The 17,117-nt window shown below is 37.6% G+C and overlaps 1 protein-coding gene across 2 annotated transcripts in view; it reads left to right on the top strand.

Annotated features, from left to right (window-relative positions):
- DYNC2LI1 (dynein cytoplasmic 2 light intermediate chain 1) overlaps nt 1-16,336 on the top strand; it is a 33,898-nt gene extending 17,562 nt beyond the window's left edge. The window contains exons 6-14 of one of the 2 annotated variants that reach the window (XM_043989703.1): nt 3,865-4,051; nt 5,272-5,340; nt 5,909-5,986; nt 8,229-8,305; nt 8,872-8,942; nt 9,576-9,673; nt 9,800-9,892; nt 14,645-14,734; nt 15,324-16,336. In XM_043989703.1, the coding sequence (XP_043845638.1) occupies nt 3,865-4,051; nt 5,272-5,340; nt 5,909-5,986; nt 8,229-8,305; nt 8,872-8,942; nt 9,576-9,673; nt 9,800-9,892; nt 14,645-14,707 (736 nt within the window). In that variant the 3' untranslated portion in view covers nt 14,708-14,734; nt 15,324-16,336. Of the gene's footprint in view, nt 1-3,864; nt 4,052-5,271; nt 5,341-5,908; nt 5,987-8,228; nt 8,306-8,871; nt 8,943-9,575; nt 9,674-9,799; nt 9,893-14,644; nt 14,739-15,323 lie in introns of both variants that reach the window. The other variant, XM_043989702.1, reaches the window with a different exon arrangement.
- Nucleotides 16,337-17,117: the final 781 nt, after the last annotated feature.

Here is a 17,117-nt window from a genome sequence, read left to right as displayed (position 1 = left end):
AACAGTTATCATTGTACAATATTGCTGTTACTGTGTACAGTGTTTTTCTGGTTCTGTTCATTTCACTTTGCATCAATTCATTTTAAGTCTTTCCAGGTTTTTCTGAAAATGTCCTGCTCATCATTTCTGATAGGACAATAGTATTCCATCACAATCATATATCACAAATTCTTCAGCCATTCCCCAATTAATGGGGATCCCCTCAATTTCTAATTCTTTACCACCACAGAAAGAGCTTTTATAAATTTTGTTGTACATGTAGGTCCTTTCTCTTTTTCTTCGATCTCTTTGGGATACATACCTGGTATGGAATTGCTGGGTCAAAGGCTATGCACAATTTGATAGCCGTTTGGGCAAAGTTCCAACTTGTTCTCCTGAATGGTTGGATCAGATCAAAACACCAACAGTTTGTTAGCGGACCAGTTTTCCTATATTCCCCCCATTGCTTCCTTGTTGTAAAAAGGAACTTCGGATATCTTTTGTCTACTAATATAAAAGTTAACACCTTGGTCATTGTATGACCTTGAACCACGCCATTTGCTACAAAAAGTTAAGAAGTCTCTCCAAGAAATGGCGATGGACATGATTCAGTGCCCTGGGAATGTACCTGATTTAAATCCCATTAAAACCTGGGGACTATACTTGGGAAAATGGACAGTTTGCAAAATTATGCTTAATGTTTAATTTCACACAAGTATGATTTCACAATGAAGAATTAAAGAATATATGCCAAAATCTTGTGAATGCAAAGCCAGTTAGGTGGTCAAAGGACGTGTTGCACATTGAAAGTTTTTTGAAGACATTTTTAAAAAAGAAAAATGGTCATTTTAATGTGATGGAAACTGTCATTCAAGAAACATTTTCATGAGGTTTGTTTTTCTTTTATTTATAATAAAATTATTCACATCTATGCAATTAATCCTCCACTAAAGACCACCCGCTCTGAGGCCATGGGTTCTCCATGTGGGAGTGGTCTTGGGTTCTCAAAGACTCTGGCAGTGAAATGTAAGCTCGAGTAGCTCATGCCAGATTGCGTGTCTCTTGTCCGAATAATGACCAACCTACCCCAGACTCCTTACTAGGTTGGTTGCAGCTTGATGGGTTTTTTTTTTAGCCTCTTTTAAAACTCTTCAAAAAAAATCATTTCCATCTTTTGTTTTTATATGACCTGCATTCCCCAGTGTCCCCCTCCACCCTCCCCTTCAGTGAGACCCTGAGATACACTGGTTCGCTCCCCTTCCCTTTACAATAACAAAGAAGGGGGAAAGCTCTGCAAAGCTAACCAGCATCCCAAAACCTGATATGGAATGGAATGTGCCACACCCATCATCTCCACCTCGACAAAAATGTCGGACAGGCATCTTCATAGAGCTTTTCTTTGATGCCTAAGCTTGGTCACTACAATGTCACAGCATTTAATTTTTATTGTTTTGTTGTTCTTTTCATTTATGATGAAGTAGTCATAGTGTATATTCTTTTTGTGGTCCTGCTTACTTCACTTTGAGTCAGCTCATATAATTCTTCACATCCTTTTCTGTAGTCATATTCATCCTATCTAATGGCATAGTAGTATTCCATTAAACTCAAGTACCACAACTTGTCTAGCCTTTCCACAATCAGTGACACTTACTCTATCGCCTGTTCTTTGCTACTACAAAAAGTACACTATAAATATATTTGTATAGAAGGGAGCCTTTACTTTCTGCCATTGATGTTTGGGGCATACGTTTACTGGTGGACTCAGCAACTCTTAATGGCCACTTCCTAAGAAAGAGAGAGATTTATACTCAGATCAGTGAAACTACCAGTCTTTGACTTATTTAAGTATGAAACTGATGCCTAATCATTTGTGGTCAGAAAACATCTTTAGGAGATTGTAGCATGAAATATTTTGCCATATTTCAATTGAGTTTGGCATTTGTTGAGTGCTTGCTAGGTATAAACACCTGACCCTGGCAATCTGAAAGTTCTGGCCCTGTGGTGGATGGACCTACCATTTGTTAGAGGAGGGAAAGCTGCACTGGTTGTTTCATATTTAAAAATTTGTAATTATGGTAAAAATATGCTTTTTCAAGTTTTACCCCCTGCTTGCTTCTCACTCCTGCCAGACAAGAAAACACCAGGCTAGGGGCAGCTAGGTGGCACAGTTGATAAAGCACCCGCCCTGGATTCAGGAGTACCTGAGTTCAAATCCGGCTTCAGACACTTGACACTTACTAGCTGTGTGACTCTGGGCAAGTCATTTAACCCCCATTGCCCTGCAAAAAAAAAAAAAAAAAAAGAAAGAAAAAGAAAACACCATGATGTCAGATTCCAAAGGCATCCCTGGGTTGTGCTTCTCTTTGAAGTCTTCTGAATTCTTTTGTAGAGCTTGGCCTAGTTCATCTAATGGCATATTGATGGACCCTGGAATTTTTCCATATTCAGAACTTTCCATGTCCCTTAACATCAATTAACAGGCTAGATTTGGAATGCAGCACATTTTTAAGTTCTTGGTAGGTGACACTCTCAGTAGCAGCAGTACAGAAATGATGGCAGATCTCTCTGTTGATCTCAACTACCACATGGCTGCCGACCTGGGCACTGAGCCTTGCTCCCAGGCCCCAGAGATCAGTTGCCCTGCTGCAGGCCATCGGAAGCTTCCAGAATCCCCGAGGTCCTTGTACACTCCACAATAAGAGCATTCCCAGAAGGCCACCCCCTCCACCTTGGCTTCTGTGGACCAGGTCCATAGCTATTGGTCTAGTGTTGAAAATGATGGTGTTGGGGCAGCTAGGTGGCACAGTGGATAAAGCACCAGCCCTGGATTCAGGAGGACCTGAGTTCAAATCCGGCCTCCAACACTTAACAGCTGGGTGACCCTGGGCAAGTCACTTAACCCTCATTGCCCTGCAAAAAAAAAAAGAGAGAGAGAGAAAAGAAAAAAGAAAATGATGGTATTGCTGGGCTGACTAGAGACCCATACCTTGTATTAAAGCATCTAGGAAACAGATTCAGAGTGGGGAGTGGGGGGAGGACAGCAAGAGAACTAAAACAGCCAGTACCTAGGATATTCCCCGCTTACAGATGCTTTCCTCCCCCTCCAGTTTTGCTACTGAGGTTTGTCTGCTCTTTCCTTGTCACCTTCACCTCTACCTGTGATTAATTGTATATGTCACCATCACAGGGCCCGATAAATAGTAATCGCTTAATGACTGTTGTTGAATTAAGTTAATGAGTTGTGGGGAAAGGAAGATTAGGTAGGTGCCAAGAAGGAACACTGTAAGACTGGCTCTTGGGGTTTAAGTCCTAAAACTAGAACATTTGCAGCTTATAAAGAAAGCCTTACCCTTTTAATTTCCTATTGCAGTTCCTACCTTATATGTTTTCCTTGTGGTACTTAGTAAATCCCCCTCCTAAAACAACCAAGAAGCATTCTGCCTTCACTGATTATCTGTAAAGAAAGGGAAAGGAGCCATGTCCATTCTCATGGTCATCTGAGAGTGAAAACATTCAAGAAAAAGAGGGAAGGGAATGGCGCCCAAGACCCAGGAGAGGCCTCAAGTAGAGAAGTTCTATAATGCGTCTATTGACATCACCCAAAAAGTAGCATTATTTTAATAATGGTGTAGGAAAGTGTTGGAACAAATAAGGATTTCTTTTTAAGGAATTTAACCTCTACTACCCTCACTCAACTCAACCCTTCTCCTAGTGGAATTTTATAACTGGGATAATTCTGTGGCCACCCTCCCACACCCCATCCACCCCCGCCTCTGGTTCTACAGTCTCTTGCATAGTTTAAGGGAACATTTCAACATGGTCAGTTCTGGAAATGGGAATCATCTTGGGACTTTAAAAAAAATTAAACATCTCTTGCTCCTTTAGGACATTCTCTTTAGTTCTTGTTTTGGATCTTTCAAAACCCAATGACCTTTGGCCAACGATGGAAAGTCTGCTGCAAGTCACAAAAACCCATGTAGACAAGCTCATAGTGAAACTGGGCAAGACCAATGCTAAAGCAGCTTCTGAAATGAGACAGAAGATGTGGAGTAATATGCAGAAGGACCATCCAGTAAGTTTTCTTTAGGGGTTTTTCCTGGAGTCCTAGACCTGGGCGTGGTTCAAGATGATAGTTGTGAACCTCGTCACAAACAAATTCTTTAGATTTCTTATGCATGACTTGAAATCCTTTTGATGCAGATGAACGTGTTCACTGGAAAATATCACATCAGCTTGATAAAGTCTCAGTAGAGGAAAACAAGATGAAAAAGAATTCCTCCGTCTTCTTGTTAGACATCAACTGTGATTGTTGCGGTGTGTTACACCAGTCAAAAGAAATAGAGTTTTAAAGTAGTACTTTGATATTGATTTTAGAATCTTTTTCAAATGAAGATAAAAACTAGACTGTATAAAAGTCATCTGGCAAAAGACTAGATGAAGGTACAAATTTAAGCAAGGAGTGGAGTTGTAACAGCCTTCACCTCCACTATATATTTTGCATTCATTCAGATGTCTGTCACATATTCACCCTCTTTTGATAGTCTGACAACTAATTAAATTATAAAGTTGCAGTGATGGCGATACAATTCCTTTAAATGCAACTGGGAATGTAATCTTTTGGAAAATTGAAGAATGCCCATATCTGATGCAAATCTGTGCTGTGTGTTTCATATATTGAATAAGATTCATAGCCATAGAGTATAAATTCTATTGTGATAACAATAGCTAATGCAAAATGGAACCCACTAGAAGAAAGGGTTCATAATGCATGAGAAAAAGTGGAGAAATAAGAGCAAAAGTACAGATGGATCAATGATGTAGGGAATGAGGACAAAGGTGATTTTTGAGTTTGCAGTTAAAATCGAGTCTTCCTATTTTCACTTATGAGAGGGGGCAGCTAGGTGGCACAGTAGATAAAGCACCGGCCCTGGATTCAGGAGGACCTGAGTTCAAATCCTCAGACACTTGATACTTATTTAACTGTGTGACCCTGGGCAAGTCATTTAACCCTCATTGCCCTGCCCCCCCCAAAAATAATGAATGTTAACCTATGAGAAATAGAACAACAAACAAATATTGGTATGAATTCTTGTTTCAAGGAAACAGCATCAGTCTTGAAAAATGATTGTTCTGTATTCTTTCTCTATTGAAACATAATTGAAAAGTAAATGGAAATTGATGTTCTTATAGTCTCTCAAGTTTTTAGATTGTTTTTGTTTCTGAGAACATAGTCGATGCTTGATAAGTACTTGATAGACTGAATTGAATTCTACAAAATGGATTTGTTAATAGGATCGTGAATTAATTGACCCATTTCCAATTCCTCTGGTGATAATTGGAAGTAAATATGATATTTTTCAGGTAAGTCATTCACTTTTCCATTTCCAGTTTTGTTTTGATACGCATGTTTATCTATGTAGGAAAGCACCAAAAGAATAATTATGAAATAATTAGCATGGTATTTCGTGATAAATTATGTATCCAGAGCCGAAAAAGGCAGAGTAGAGAGCCACAAAAATAGCAGTCATGGTGAGAATGGGGTGGGGCAAATTACTTTGGGAGAAGAAAATAATTTTGGATTTTTCACACAGTCATCAGGGTTTCCCAGGTTTTATTTTAAAAGTTGAAGATTAGTTTCATCTGCTATCTTTTTTTTGAGGCATTAAGGATCCTGGAAATGTATGCTTATGTATAAATTGTCATTAGCTGAGATCCTGAGAAAAGAAAGGTAAGAGAACTGTTGCGAATGTCTCATTAAAAATAATTAGAGCAAGAGGAAGCACGTCAGGAGGACTGAGGCAGAAATAAGACTCAAAAGACAGAGAAGAGAAGAGACAATAGACTTCCCTGCTTAATCAGTGTTATCTTCCTTCTGTGCGTAGCTAATCCTTCTAATTTTTTTTCTGTTTATGAATATATATTCCTTCAGGATTTTGATTCTGAGAAGAGAAAAATAATCTGTAAGACACTTCGGTTTGTTTCCCATTATTACGGAGCTTCATTGATGGTTAGTATCGTCTCAGTTGTGATTGGGAGATTGGGCTGTACCCAAGTTTTGAAAGACAAATAGTTTGTTGCAGTTACATAAACTACACTTCTCCATTTCCTATATGATATTTATTTCCTAATGCAAGTTTCACCCATCCTTGGTATCTAGCCCTGAAGGCCGGAAATAGACCAGGATATTAAAAGACTTTATTTAAAGCATTCAATCAAAATGTTAAATATTAAAAACACATTTTCAAAGTCCCTAAAATCACTTCCCCCACTAAAGAATGTTGTCATATGTCTCCCATTTCCCCCCATTCAGTAATTATAACAATAACAATAATAATGATGATAGCTAGCTAGCTTTTATATAGCAACTTTGAGGTTTGCAAAGCACTTTGGGATATATATGCAAAGTGCTCTGTAAACCTAAGAGCATTTACACAAGTCTTGGGTGTCATTGTTTAGGGAGAATAGGATAATGGAAGGAGCGCTGGACCTGAGAGTCAGTAGACTGGGCTCCAGCTCCAACTCTGCCACTTAGAGCTATGTGACTTCACTTAAATCACTTAGACTCTCTCTGAGCCTCAGTTTTCTTCTACATAAAATGGGAATCATACTTTCACTTCCTGTTTCATGGTAACTTTAAAAAAAGTGTGTGTGTGTGTGTGTATACACACACACACACACACACACACACACACACACACTTTTTTTAAAGTTTCAAGTAGACTTTGAAACATTAAAGAAATATTGGGGTATCATTGTCTTTTCTGGTAAATGTTTTGCCACACTGGAAACTTTCCTGAAACTCTTTAGTGCAGAAAAATATGATGACATGATGGCAAGTGATGTTGGTTGTTGTTTTTTAAAATGTGTTTTTAATGCTTTGTATTTTGAGTGAGTGTTTTAAGGAATTGGTCTTTTAACATCCTGGTCTATTCCCTGCCTTCACCACTAGGTAGTACTTAATATATTAGTAACAATAAAACCACTTTAATTGTTTTTTACTTTGTCCTTTTCTAAGCATTGTCTTACCTTTTTTCTTAAAGATCATGTTTATTTTTTAACTACAATTTGCGAATTTACTTTACATAGAAGGGTAACAGGATGCTTTATGTGCATCTTTCCATGAAATACCCTTAAAAATGAGATAGATACGGGTGAATGTTACCCAGTGGCTGAGACAAGGACCATGAATCCTCCAGTTCTTGGTTTCTAGCACTAGATAATGCTACTAGCTTAGTTCCAGTTGAAAGATAACTCTTTTATTTTTTCAATGCTGGAAATGAAAGGGATACTGATTCCCTGGAAGACATTACTACGCCTATGCAGAATGACCCTTCTTCAGTGGACCTATGAACTTATCAACCTGAGAATTCCTTCCAGGAATGTTGGTCAAAACCCACCCTTTTCTTCCTGTGTGATTCTTGTTCATGCCCTCCCACAAATCCTCCAGAGATGGTCCATACAACATACTAGAAGCCTTCCTCTAGATTTTTAAAATATTATTTGGGTAAAAGTGCATAATTTGGGCTATTTCTCTGTTGCTACTCACCCTAGATATACAGCTGGTTTGCCTTATTTTCCAATCATACATTTCATGGTATCTCTTTTACCACTTCTTCCATCCATTGGTATGGTCTGAAAATCCAGTGTTGGCCGGCCTGAGCATATTGGAGATGACCGTGAGCTTAGGAGAATTAGAGGTTTCAGTGGCCAGAGCTGTTGGAAGATGCCAAGAGATTTCTACACTACAGATGCCATAGTCGTTGTTTTTTTTTTTTTCAGGGCAATGAGGGTTAAGTGACTTGCCCAGGGTCACACAGCTAGTAAGTGTCAAGTGGTTGAGGCCAGATTTGAACTCATGTCCTCCTGAATCCAAGGCCTGTGCCTTATCCACTGTGCCACCTAGCTGCCCCCATATGGCATATATGTATATATGTGTGTGTATACACTCACATCTCATTTTTTAAATTATGCTGACTTGGATCATGATGATCCATGTGTTTGGGAGTGGCTGAAATGACACTATAAGTATGAGAGACTCTTCCATGTTATATACATACTCAAGAAGTTTAGTTAAGGAAAATGTCAAATCTGTTTTCTTTAATTTCTCCTTCTTGGGGAGATTTTGCTCTGTTTGAAAAGATTTTGCTAGTTTTTAGGCAAGTTATGATTCTCTCATTAAGCTGTTTTTATTTTATCTGTTTCTATGATGAAAAGGTACATCATATCATTTACTCTCTTGATTTCTTTAGTTTGCCAGTAAATCAGAAGCTCTCCTACTGAAAATCCATGGAATTATCAATCAGTTAGCATTTGGCATTGAGAAAAGGTAATGCAATGAAAGACCAAAAAAAAGTGTCACTATTAGCTATTGTCTGTTTCTTGGATTTTCATGAAAAGGAAAATGTCCCAGATAGTTAGTCAGTAGATCATTTCACTTGCTTTTTTATATTTGTATTTAGTAGTTTGTAGGTTTATACAAATAAAGTGTCATTGAATATTTTTCACTGAAAGATAAGAGTGAAATAATGTTCATATCTTATTCATTTCCCTGGCTTCCTTTTTTCCTCACATTTGTATAGTTAGTGTCTTACATTGATTTTAAAGATGCAGATAATACATTTAATATGCACATTTCTTAGTCCAAGTCCAGTATTTTTACAGAAATAATAAGCAAGTTTGATCTCTGTTTTTCCCTTGGAAAATTTCTTCTCAGAGGAACACTTTTAATATTTGGGTTCATTTGAGCTGACAGTCATGTGAGGACAATACTTTCACCCGGTTTTGCAATCTCTAGATATAAAACTTAGCTCTAGCCTTTATGTTGAGAACATTTGTGGCAGGAGTTTTGATTGCTAAAGTAAATTGGATTCTTTTTCCTTCTTATCCATGTAGCAAATCAATAACTGTGGACCAGAATAAACCCCTGTTTATCCCAGCAGGATTGGATTCCTTAAGTCAAATAGGTTGGTGAACTTATTATGATTGTTCAATATTTTTTAAATTCTTTATTGATTTAACCTGGTCCATGTTCATATAAGCTTTGGCCCCAACATTTTATAGGTTTTCATTATCATTGTTACAATAATTTCACATGTATTAATATTATACATACTGTATTGATGTAACATGTAGTATATTGATGTTTTGAAGGGGGATCATCATGTAGCAGATACATTCTTACTTCTAAGCTGCATTCTACTGCAACTATTTGCATATTCTTCCCTTCCCCTAACTCTGCCTTATTGTCTCTTGTGGAGCCGCTGGAGACTAGAAAAGATGTTTTGAGTTATTTCAGATTTTCCATGTACTGAGCATTGACAAGTCATCCCCTACCCCAATTGTTCTCTGTCCCCTTTCACCTCCAGTAGATTAAAAGTGACTTGCCTATAAGAGGGGGAAAAAGTTTTTGATAATGAGTCAGAAGGTCAGAAGATGTTGAAGGAGAGGGATTTGCTGACTGAAAAGGAAGAATTTTGCATCTTTTAGTATTAAAAATAACCACATGGGTGAGGTTTTATTTGTTAATCATTGTTATAATGTGCAGTTTTCTAGTACTAGTATACTTTTATAATTTGGAGTCAAACTTTATTCATTAGGGTCACCTCCTGTCTCTGAGAATGACATTGGAAAGCTTCATGCACAAACACCCATGGAGTTATGGAAAAAAGTGTATGAAAAAGTCTTTCCGTCAAAGGTATGGGTTTTTTTAATTCCCTCAAGCACAGGGGGTTGGCACTATTAGAGAATGGTTCTGAAATATTAGAATGGACTTATATGAAGCACCCTTTTATTTCTTCTGTGTAAAATGTTTTCATTTCAGAGTGCAAGTACATCTAAGGAGACCAGAGACCCAGCACGAGACCCCCAGTATGCAGAAAGTGAAGTTAATGAGATGCGAGCGCAGAAAGATCAGGTACCGTCTCATCCATTTTTTTTATTTCACAAGAACTTATGACAAAACAGTGACTCAAGAATTCACCAGGTTTTTAGAATCCATTTATTATTAGAGTTTGCTAGTACATCCTTACCTCTCCACCTAAGAAACATTAAATTAATATCATCTCAGCCGAGGTGGGTTAGGGAATTCACATGCACTGATGAATTCAGAATTCCTCCTGGCTCCTTCCCTGTCCTCAGGGCTTCTCCACAAAGTCTTCTACTTAAAGAATTAAAGATATGTCATGAGCCCTTTTTGTGGTGCCCAGTAATGCTCAGTAAATGTTGGTGATCTTAGATGTTAGAAAGGATTTTTATGTGGTAGAGTTAGTGGAGGCCCAAGATGTGCCCATTTGAAATGACTGAGATATGATGTTAAGCATGAAGTACAGGTGACCTAGTGAACACGTTATGACTTTTATCCTTTTATAACAGCTCATGTTTTATCAGGTACTTATCAGGTTAATGAAATCACCAGGCTGCATTTTCCCATGTGCAGGTGATCATGAGGTAACCATTCTAAATTGTAGGCAAGTGATTACCTATTTGGCTAAACAGAGCCCCACAAAGTAAGGAATGGCTGTTCTAAGAGAGCTTGCAGACAGCTGCACACCGGACTGTTACCAAAAAACCTTTTCCCAATAGTATCTAGATACCTCCCAGGACCCATGGAATAGGACAATTTTTAGGTAGAATTATATGAAACCAAGGGCAGCTAGGTGGCGCAGTGGATAGAGCACCGGCCCTGGAGTCAGGGGTACCTGAGTTCAGGTCTGGCCTCAGACACTTAACACTTACTAGCTGTGTGACCCTGGGCAAGTCACTTAACCCCAATTGCCTCACCCCCTCCCCCCAAAAAAGAATTAGATGAAACCAGATCATTTTGATATATAATTATAAGCATTCTATCAATATGTAGAACTTTTTGTAATGAGGTTTCTCCAGATAAACCAAGGTGAACATTAATATTAGGAAAATGGTGCATGCAGATGACTTTAAGTGACCACAGAACTCCAGTTACCTCTCTGCTACTTGACTCTTAAGACTACCTAAGGGGCAGCTAGGTGGCGCAGTGGATAGAGTACCAGCCCTGGAGTCAGGAGGACCTGAGTTCAAATCCAGCCTCAGACACTTGGCACTTATTAGCTGTGTGACCCTGGGCAAGTCACTTAACCCCAATTGCCCCCCCCCCCAAAAAAAAGACTAGCTAAGTTGGAAGTTGTCTTAGACTTAATGTTTATCTAGTAGTCAATAATAAACTCTGCTTATCTATATATCTGATTATATTACATAGTCATCAGCATTGCCACATTTGCTTATATAATTTGAATTAACTGGCACTAAAGGACAAGAGGATTTCTAATCATTGTGACTTACATGAGATCACTTAATGTTAAACATACTATCCAGTTATCCTCAAAGGAAATCAGTTTAACCTAACCAAAATCAGGTTTCAGGCAAAATTAGGGATTTCAAATAAGATGGGAAAACCAACTCTCACGCTGGTGCTATCCTTCAAGCTTGTCGTTATCATGACAAGCAAAGGTCACGACATCAGTAATTATGACCTGAGCTGGAGAGTATTTTTCCAAGCAATGACAGATTTTTTAACCTGAGTGAAAAGTTAAAATTCTCTCTTGAAGCCTTTTTCATAGTGGCCAACCCATAGCTACATTACATATGAGTCATATGTTTTTAATATTCATTTACTTCCTTGGTGTAATTTGTTTAAAGATACTTTAAAAATTACAAATATCTATCTTTCTAGTATAGAGATAAGATTTATCCCACATGTATTCATATACTTTTGTAATTCCTTCACAGTAGCTTCATATCCTTGGCTTCAAGCTAAATTGATTGATTTTAGAAAGGATTTTGATATACAAAAATACTTTATAGATTTTTACACCATTGATAAGTTATTAAAATGATTTTCTAATGGTTGCTTGTTATTTTTTAAATGTCTTGGGAAAAACACATTTCCACTTTTATGAGTTTTTGTAGACCAAGCCTGTCTAATTTATGCAGAGCATATAACAGATTCATTGACTTAGATGTGGATTTTTAGCTGGGAAAAATATACCTCGTTATATGTATATATTTCCGGGGCGGCTAGGTGGCGCAGTGGATAGAGCACCGGCCCTGGAGTCAGGAGGACCTGAGTTCAGATCCGGCCTCAGACACTTAACACTTACTAGCTGTGTGACCTTAGGCAAGTCACTTGACCCCAATTGCCTCACTAAAAAAAAAACAAGTATATATTTCCTCTTAATAATTTTATTGATTGCTTGATTATTGCTACACATACCATCTTCCTTGAATATAACATTTTAAAAATTTGATCTAAAAAGCAATATGACAGAGTTCCCCTGGAAGAAAACAATTCTCTAGCTATATTCAACTTTAAAATGTCAAAAATTTTCCATAATTATTAGAAAGTGGGTCCTTTTTTTAGAAACAACACTTATATGCTTAGAGAAGCTTACTTTTTCTTCTTTTAAACACTGATACTCCATCAATTCAGACATATATCTCTTAAAATACATAATGTGCTTTCCTGTTAAAAACAGTGTGAAATATTGCACTTTGATTTCTAACATATCTAACAAATTTGATGTCGATTTACTTTCTTGTCACAGGGCTTTTTCTGATTCCCTGAGCATTGTAGGAGGAAAGGTTGTGATTTTTTTTCCCACTGAAATACAGTGTGACATCATTTCTTGATTGGTCCTGAACACTGTCCATTCTGGGCATCCCTATCCCTAGTTTCCACTCTACAAAAAGAACAAACCATCCTCTCAGGCTTCCTACATACAATGCTTTCATTGTCTTAGTAGCCAGATTAGTGCAGTTTCTGCCTTTGGCTCTAAAGAAAAATGGATGCAGCACCATCACACCAACTAACCATTTTATTGAGAGTCTGCAGTGCTGGGCTTGTGAGTCCAGAAAACTGGAGTTCAGATACTGCCTCAAATATGGATTAACCAGGTCACCCTGGGCAAATGGTTTAGCCCTTTGGGACTCGGCCCTTCATCTGTAAAACGTGGAGGTTAGACTCAACTACCTTTATTATTCCGTCTGGCTCTAGGTCTGTGATTCTTGTGTTCCAGGGTAGGCGAATTCTGTTCTGATGAGTATAGTGCTAAAAATCAAATTCCTGGCTAATATAACATGGAAAATAAAACAGATATAGAAGCCAGGCTGTCTCTGAAAAGAAATGCCACCAGTGTAGGAGAAGAATGGAGTGCCTTGAGGGCTTCCTTCTCTCTTGTCTCTTTCCTCCATCAAAGCTTTTGAATCTTTACTTATAAGATAAGCTCATGGGTAGAGCAACCACTTGAGCATTTTGGGGGTTTGCAGGTAATTAGAATATTAGGAAGATGATGGGGGTAGAAGGATATCTACTTCTTGAGCTTCCCTTGTTTATAGCCCAAATATTCCTTCATCCAACGAAGTGTTATTAAGCATCTCCTGCAAGCAAAGTATGCTGCACTGTGGTGGAGATGGAGAGACAAATGAGAGACATGCATTCTGCCCTCAAGGAGGGGAGATAAAATATTCACAATATTCAGAGAAACACAAATTAGAAAGTGCACAAGAGGAAAGGAGCAAAACATCACTGCTCTGGCGGAGCCAAGATGGCGGAGGAAAGGCAGTGGACGCTCAATTTCCTGACACAATTACTCCAAAAAAACCTCCAAACACAGCCAGAAAACAACTCCTTGAGCAGCAAAACCCAAAGGAAGACAAGATGAGATTATTTTCCAGCAAAGACACCTTGGAAGTTCTGTAGAAGGGGGAGTCAGACATATTTCCTTGGCCTTTTAAAGCAGAACTGAAATTAACTGAGTTAGCCCAATAGGATTTTCAGCATCTCCTGGTTCATTGATGCAACCATCATCAATAATAGAAAATACAATAAGAAGAATTTGAATAGGATCCCAAGTAGTCTTTACTCCCTTTTTGGAATGACTTGACTTCCTGAAGGACCAGTTAATGTTGTGGGGTTTTTTGTCTTAATCTCAGTTGACAATTTGTGGAATATTGTAATAAGAAAATATCTCAAAGGATGGTTGTTGTTATTAATAAAATATTGACCTGTTAGTTCTGGTAAGGCCAAAATTTCAAGTTATTGACTTTGTGAACTTAGTCTTTGAAGTGGCAAACAGATATCCAATGACCTGAAGTTACCTGACTTAATTAAAATGATAAGCCATGAGAGACTTTGAGATTTATTACTTTACAAGATCTCTACAAAGTTCTTGTACAGCTTTTAAAATTTAACTTAGGTAATGGGGATGACAGAAACCATTTCTGCTTATAGAGGACGTGAACTTGAATTCTGAGAGTCATAGGACACAATTTATGTTCTTTCCTATGTGGTCATTTTTTTTAGTTTGTCCTAAGATCAGGAATGAGAACACTTTTGCATCATTTGTTTTGAAGTGCTGTTCACAAATTGTACCTACCTGACCTGTACTAACCCTAAATCGATCCTATAACCAAATTTGTGAAAGTTTAAAGGGGACAAAAGAGCTCTGGGAAACCAATACTTTAATGGAAAACAAAACCTTATGGTTATTGCCAAAAATTCATGATAATAAATGTTAATGACATTCAGGGTATAGTATTTCATTACAATCTAAAGTGAGAGAGGTATGATTTTTTTTGAAAGTGTTCAGTGTAAAGAATTTGGAAAGTTATATTTATAAAAAACTTTTTGTTTTAGGAACTGGAACAATATAAAAAAAATTCTTCTAAATCCTGGAAACAAATCGAGTTTGACTCTTGAACCTAATACAAGTCAACACAGGCATCAGTAGGTTTGTATTTCTTCCATCTGAAACATAAGTAAGATTTAAAATTTTTTCATCTCTTGTAACATATGAAATATTTTAATGTAAAATGTATAACTGGGGCAGCTAGGTGGCGCAGTGGATTAAGCACTGGCCCTGGATTCAGGAGGACCTGAGTTCAAATCTGGCTTCAGGCCCTTGACATTTACTAGCTGTGTGACCCTGGGCAAGTCACTTAACCCCAATTGCCTCACCAAAAAAAAAAAAAAAAGTATAACTACTATAAAAGAGACATTCTAATACTGTAACTCTTCAAGTAACCCAAAAACATTTTTAAAAAATGAAATCAAATGCAAATATCTGAAAAAGATGGAAAACAATCTTGTTACCAATGCCTATAAGAATGAAATAACATAGAGCACCGGCCCTGGAGTCAGGAGTACCTGAGTTCAAATCCGGCCTCAGACGCTTGACACTTACTAGCTGTGTGACCCTGGGCAAGTCACTTAACCCCAATTGCCTCACCAAAAAAAAAAAAAAAAGAATGAAATAACAACTGGGTTTTAATAATATTCTTTAACATATACATTTGTATGTTTTCTGTTTCTCTAGTTTTATTGAATGTTCAAACATGTGTTTGAAATAGTTATGAATGAAGACTTATTCTCTCATACTACAACAATTTCCTTTATGAAATGGCTCCTCTGGAATTAAGGTACTTCTAACCCAGGGTTTAAAGTAGAAGGATAGCCTTGAGTTGAGACTTCATCAGAAGTATCCCGCAGTAGTTAATCTGATTGCATCCTCCTGAAGTCAATCTCATGAAATTCCTGTCTGAAAGCCTGGATAAAGATGTGTGCTGAAGGGGCTGCTGATATGACCAAAACCTCAAAGACTCTAACCACCTAAGAACTAAAGGCTTCAGTTTCAGTAGGATAACCAGCATGTTTGTGTATAAGCCAGCCAGCTTAAATGTGTAGAAACCTACCAGTCTGAATACACAGATCAAAGTCTTTCAGTTGACAGATACTGGATTATATTATTGATATGTCTGAAATTAAAAGCTAGCTCTCAACTTTGGGGAAGAAAAAGTATAATGAATATGAATTTTCTAAAAATTTGGAATAATTTGAATACTATGTTCATGTATTCACATAAATATTTGTATTTTCTGATAGCTAATAGGTAGAGAGGGTCAAGAAGCCTATTTTATTTGAAGTTCTGCTATTGAGTTGGAAAAATCATTAACTCTGTATCTCAGTAAAATATAGATTACGCTTAGATTGCTTTATTTTTATTTTGCTTAGTGTGAATTATATAAATCTGATTCATATATGCATCTCTAATACTTTTAGATTTTATTAATATGAACCCAAAAGTCTTTGCTGTATTAAAAAAATACAAATAGAAAGTAAATTACTGTGTAATCTTTTTGTACAAACACTAAGGGACAGGAATCAAATGTATCATATGGGCAATGTTATTTGAGTTTTTTATAGTACAGGGTCATTTATAACCAAATCCATGGAATGGCTAGCTATAGAATTCATGGTCATATAAAAAGCTATGTGACATATATTTCATTGATTGAATAAATGCTAATAAGTGTTGATTTTAACATTAAAAACAAGTATCACTTAAAGTCTTAAGTTTTATTTTCTTTGCCATTAAGACAGTTTGGCCTTTACATGCCAAACATAGATAAGAATAAAAACAGCCTGTCGGTCCCTCTTCTAAGCTCTCCTCTATTCTAGGCAAGCACTCATACGATCAGAGATCTGGAGCTAGAGGGGACCTTAGAAATCATCAATCAAGTTCAACCCCCTCCTTTTACACATGAAGAGACTGAGGCCTGAGGAGCTAAGTGACTTGCCCGCCATAGTAAATGACTGGTGGTGAATAGTGGAGCTAGGAATCAAACCCAGGTTTTCTGACTCTTGTTCTATAATGCAGAGCTGGTGGGGGTTCACTGCCCAAATATTCATGATCACCAAAACACTATAATTTTCGGGTTATGCTATGTGTGGTAGTTTGAAAAAAAAGGAGGGAGGGGGGTTACTCTCATTTTTTTTTTTTTAGTGAGGCAGTTGGGGTTAAGTGACTTGCCCAGGGTCACACAGCTAGTAAGTGTTAAGTGTCTGAGGCCGGATTTGAACTCAGGTACTCCTGACTCCAGGGCCGGTGTTCTATCCACTGTGCCATCTAGCTGCCCCTACTCTCATTTTTAAATATCATGTCTCTTTAGTCCTCAGTTATTTGCATATATGGGTCTGGGGGGAAGGACCTCTAGTCAGTCTAATTCAGAGCATCTCAGTTTTATAACATCACGAAGTAAGGCAGACTTCATTTCAAAAGGAATTCATTTCACAGGAATTAAGATGGGGGTGGGGTGGGCAATGAAGGTTA

The sequence above is a fragment of the Dromiciops gliroides genome, chromosome 2 (assembly GCF_019393635.1).
Source record: "Dromiciops gliroides isolate mDroGli1 chromosome 2, mDroGli1.pri, whole genome shotgun sequence".
Taxonomy (NCBI): domain Eukaryota; kingdom Metazoa; phylum Chordata; class Mammalia; order Microbiotheria; family Microbiotheriidae; genus Dromiciops; species Dromiciops gliroides.
This window is presented reverse-complemented; position numbering and strand designations above follow the sequence as displayed.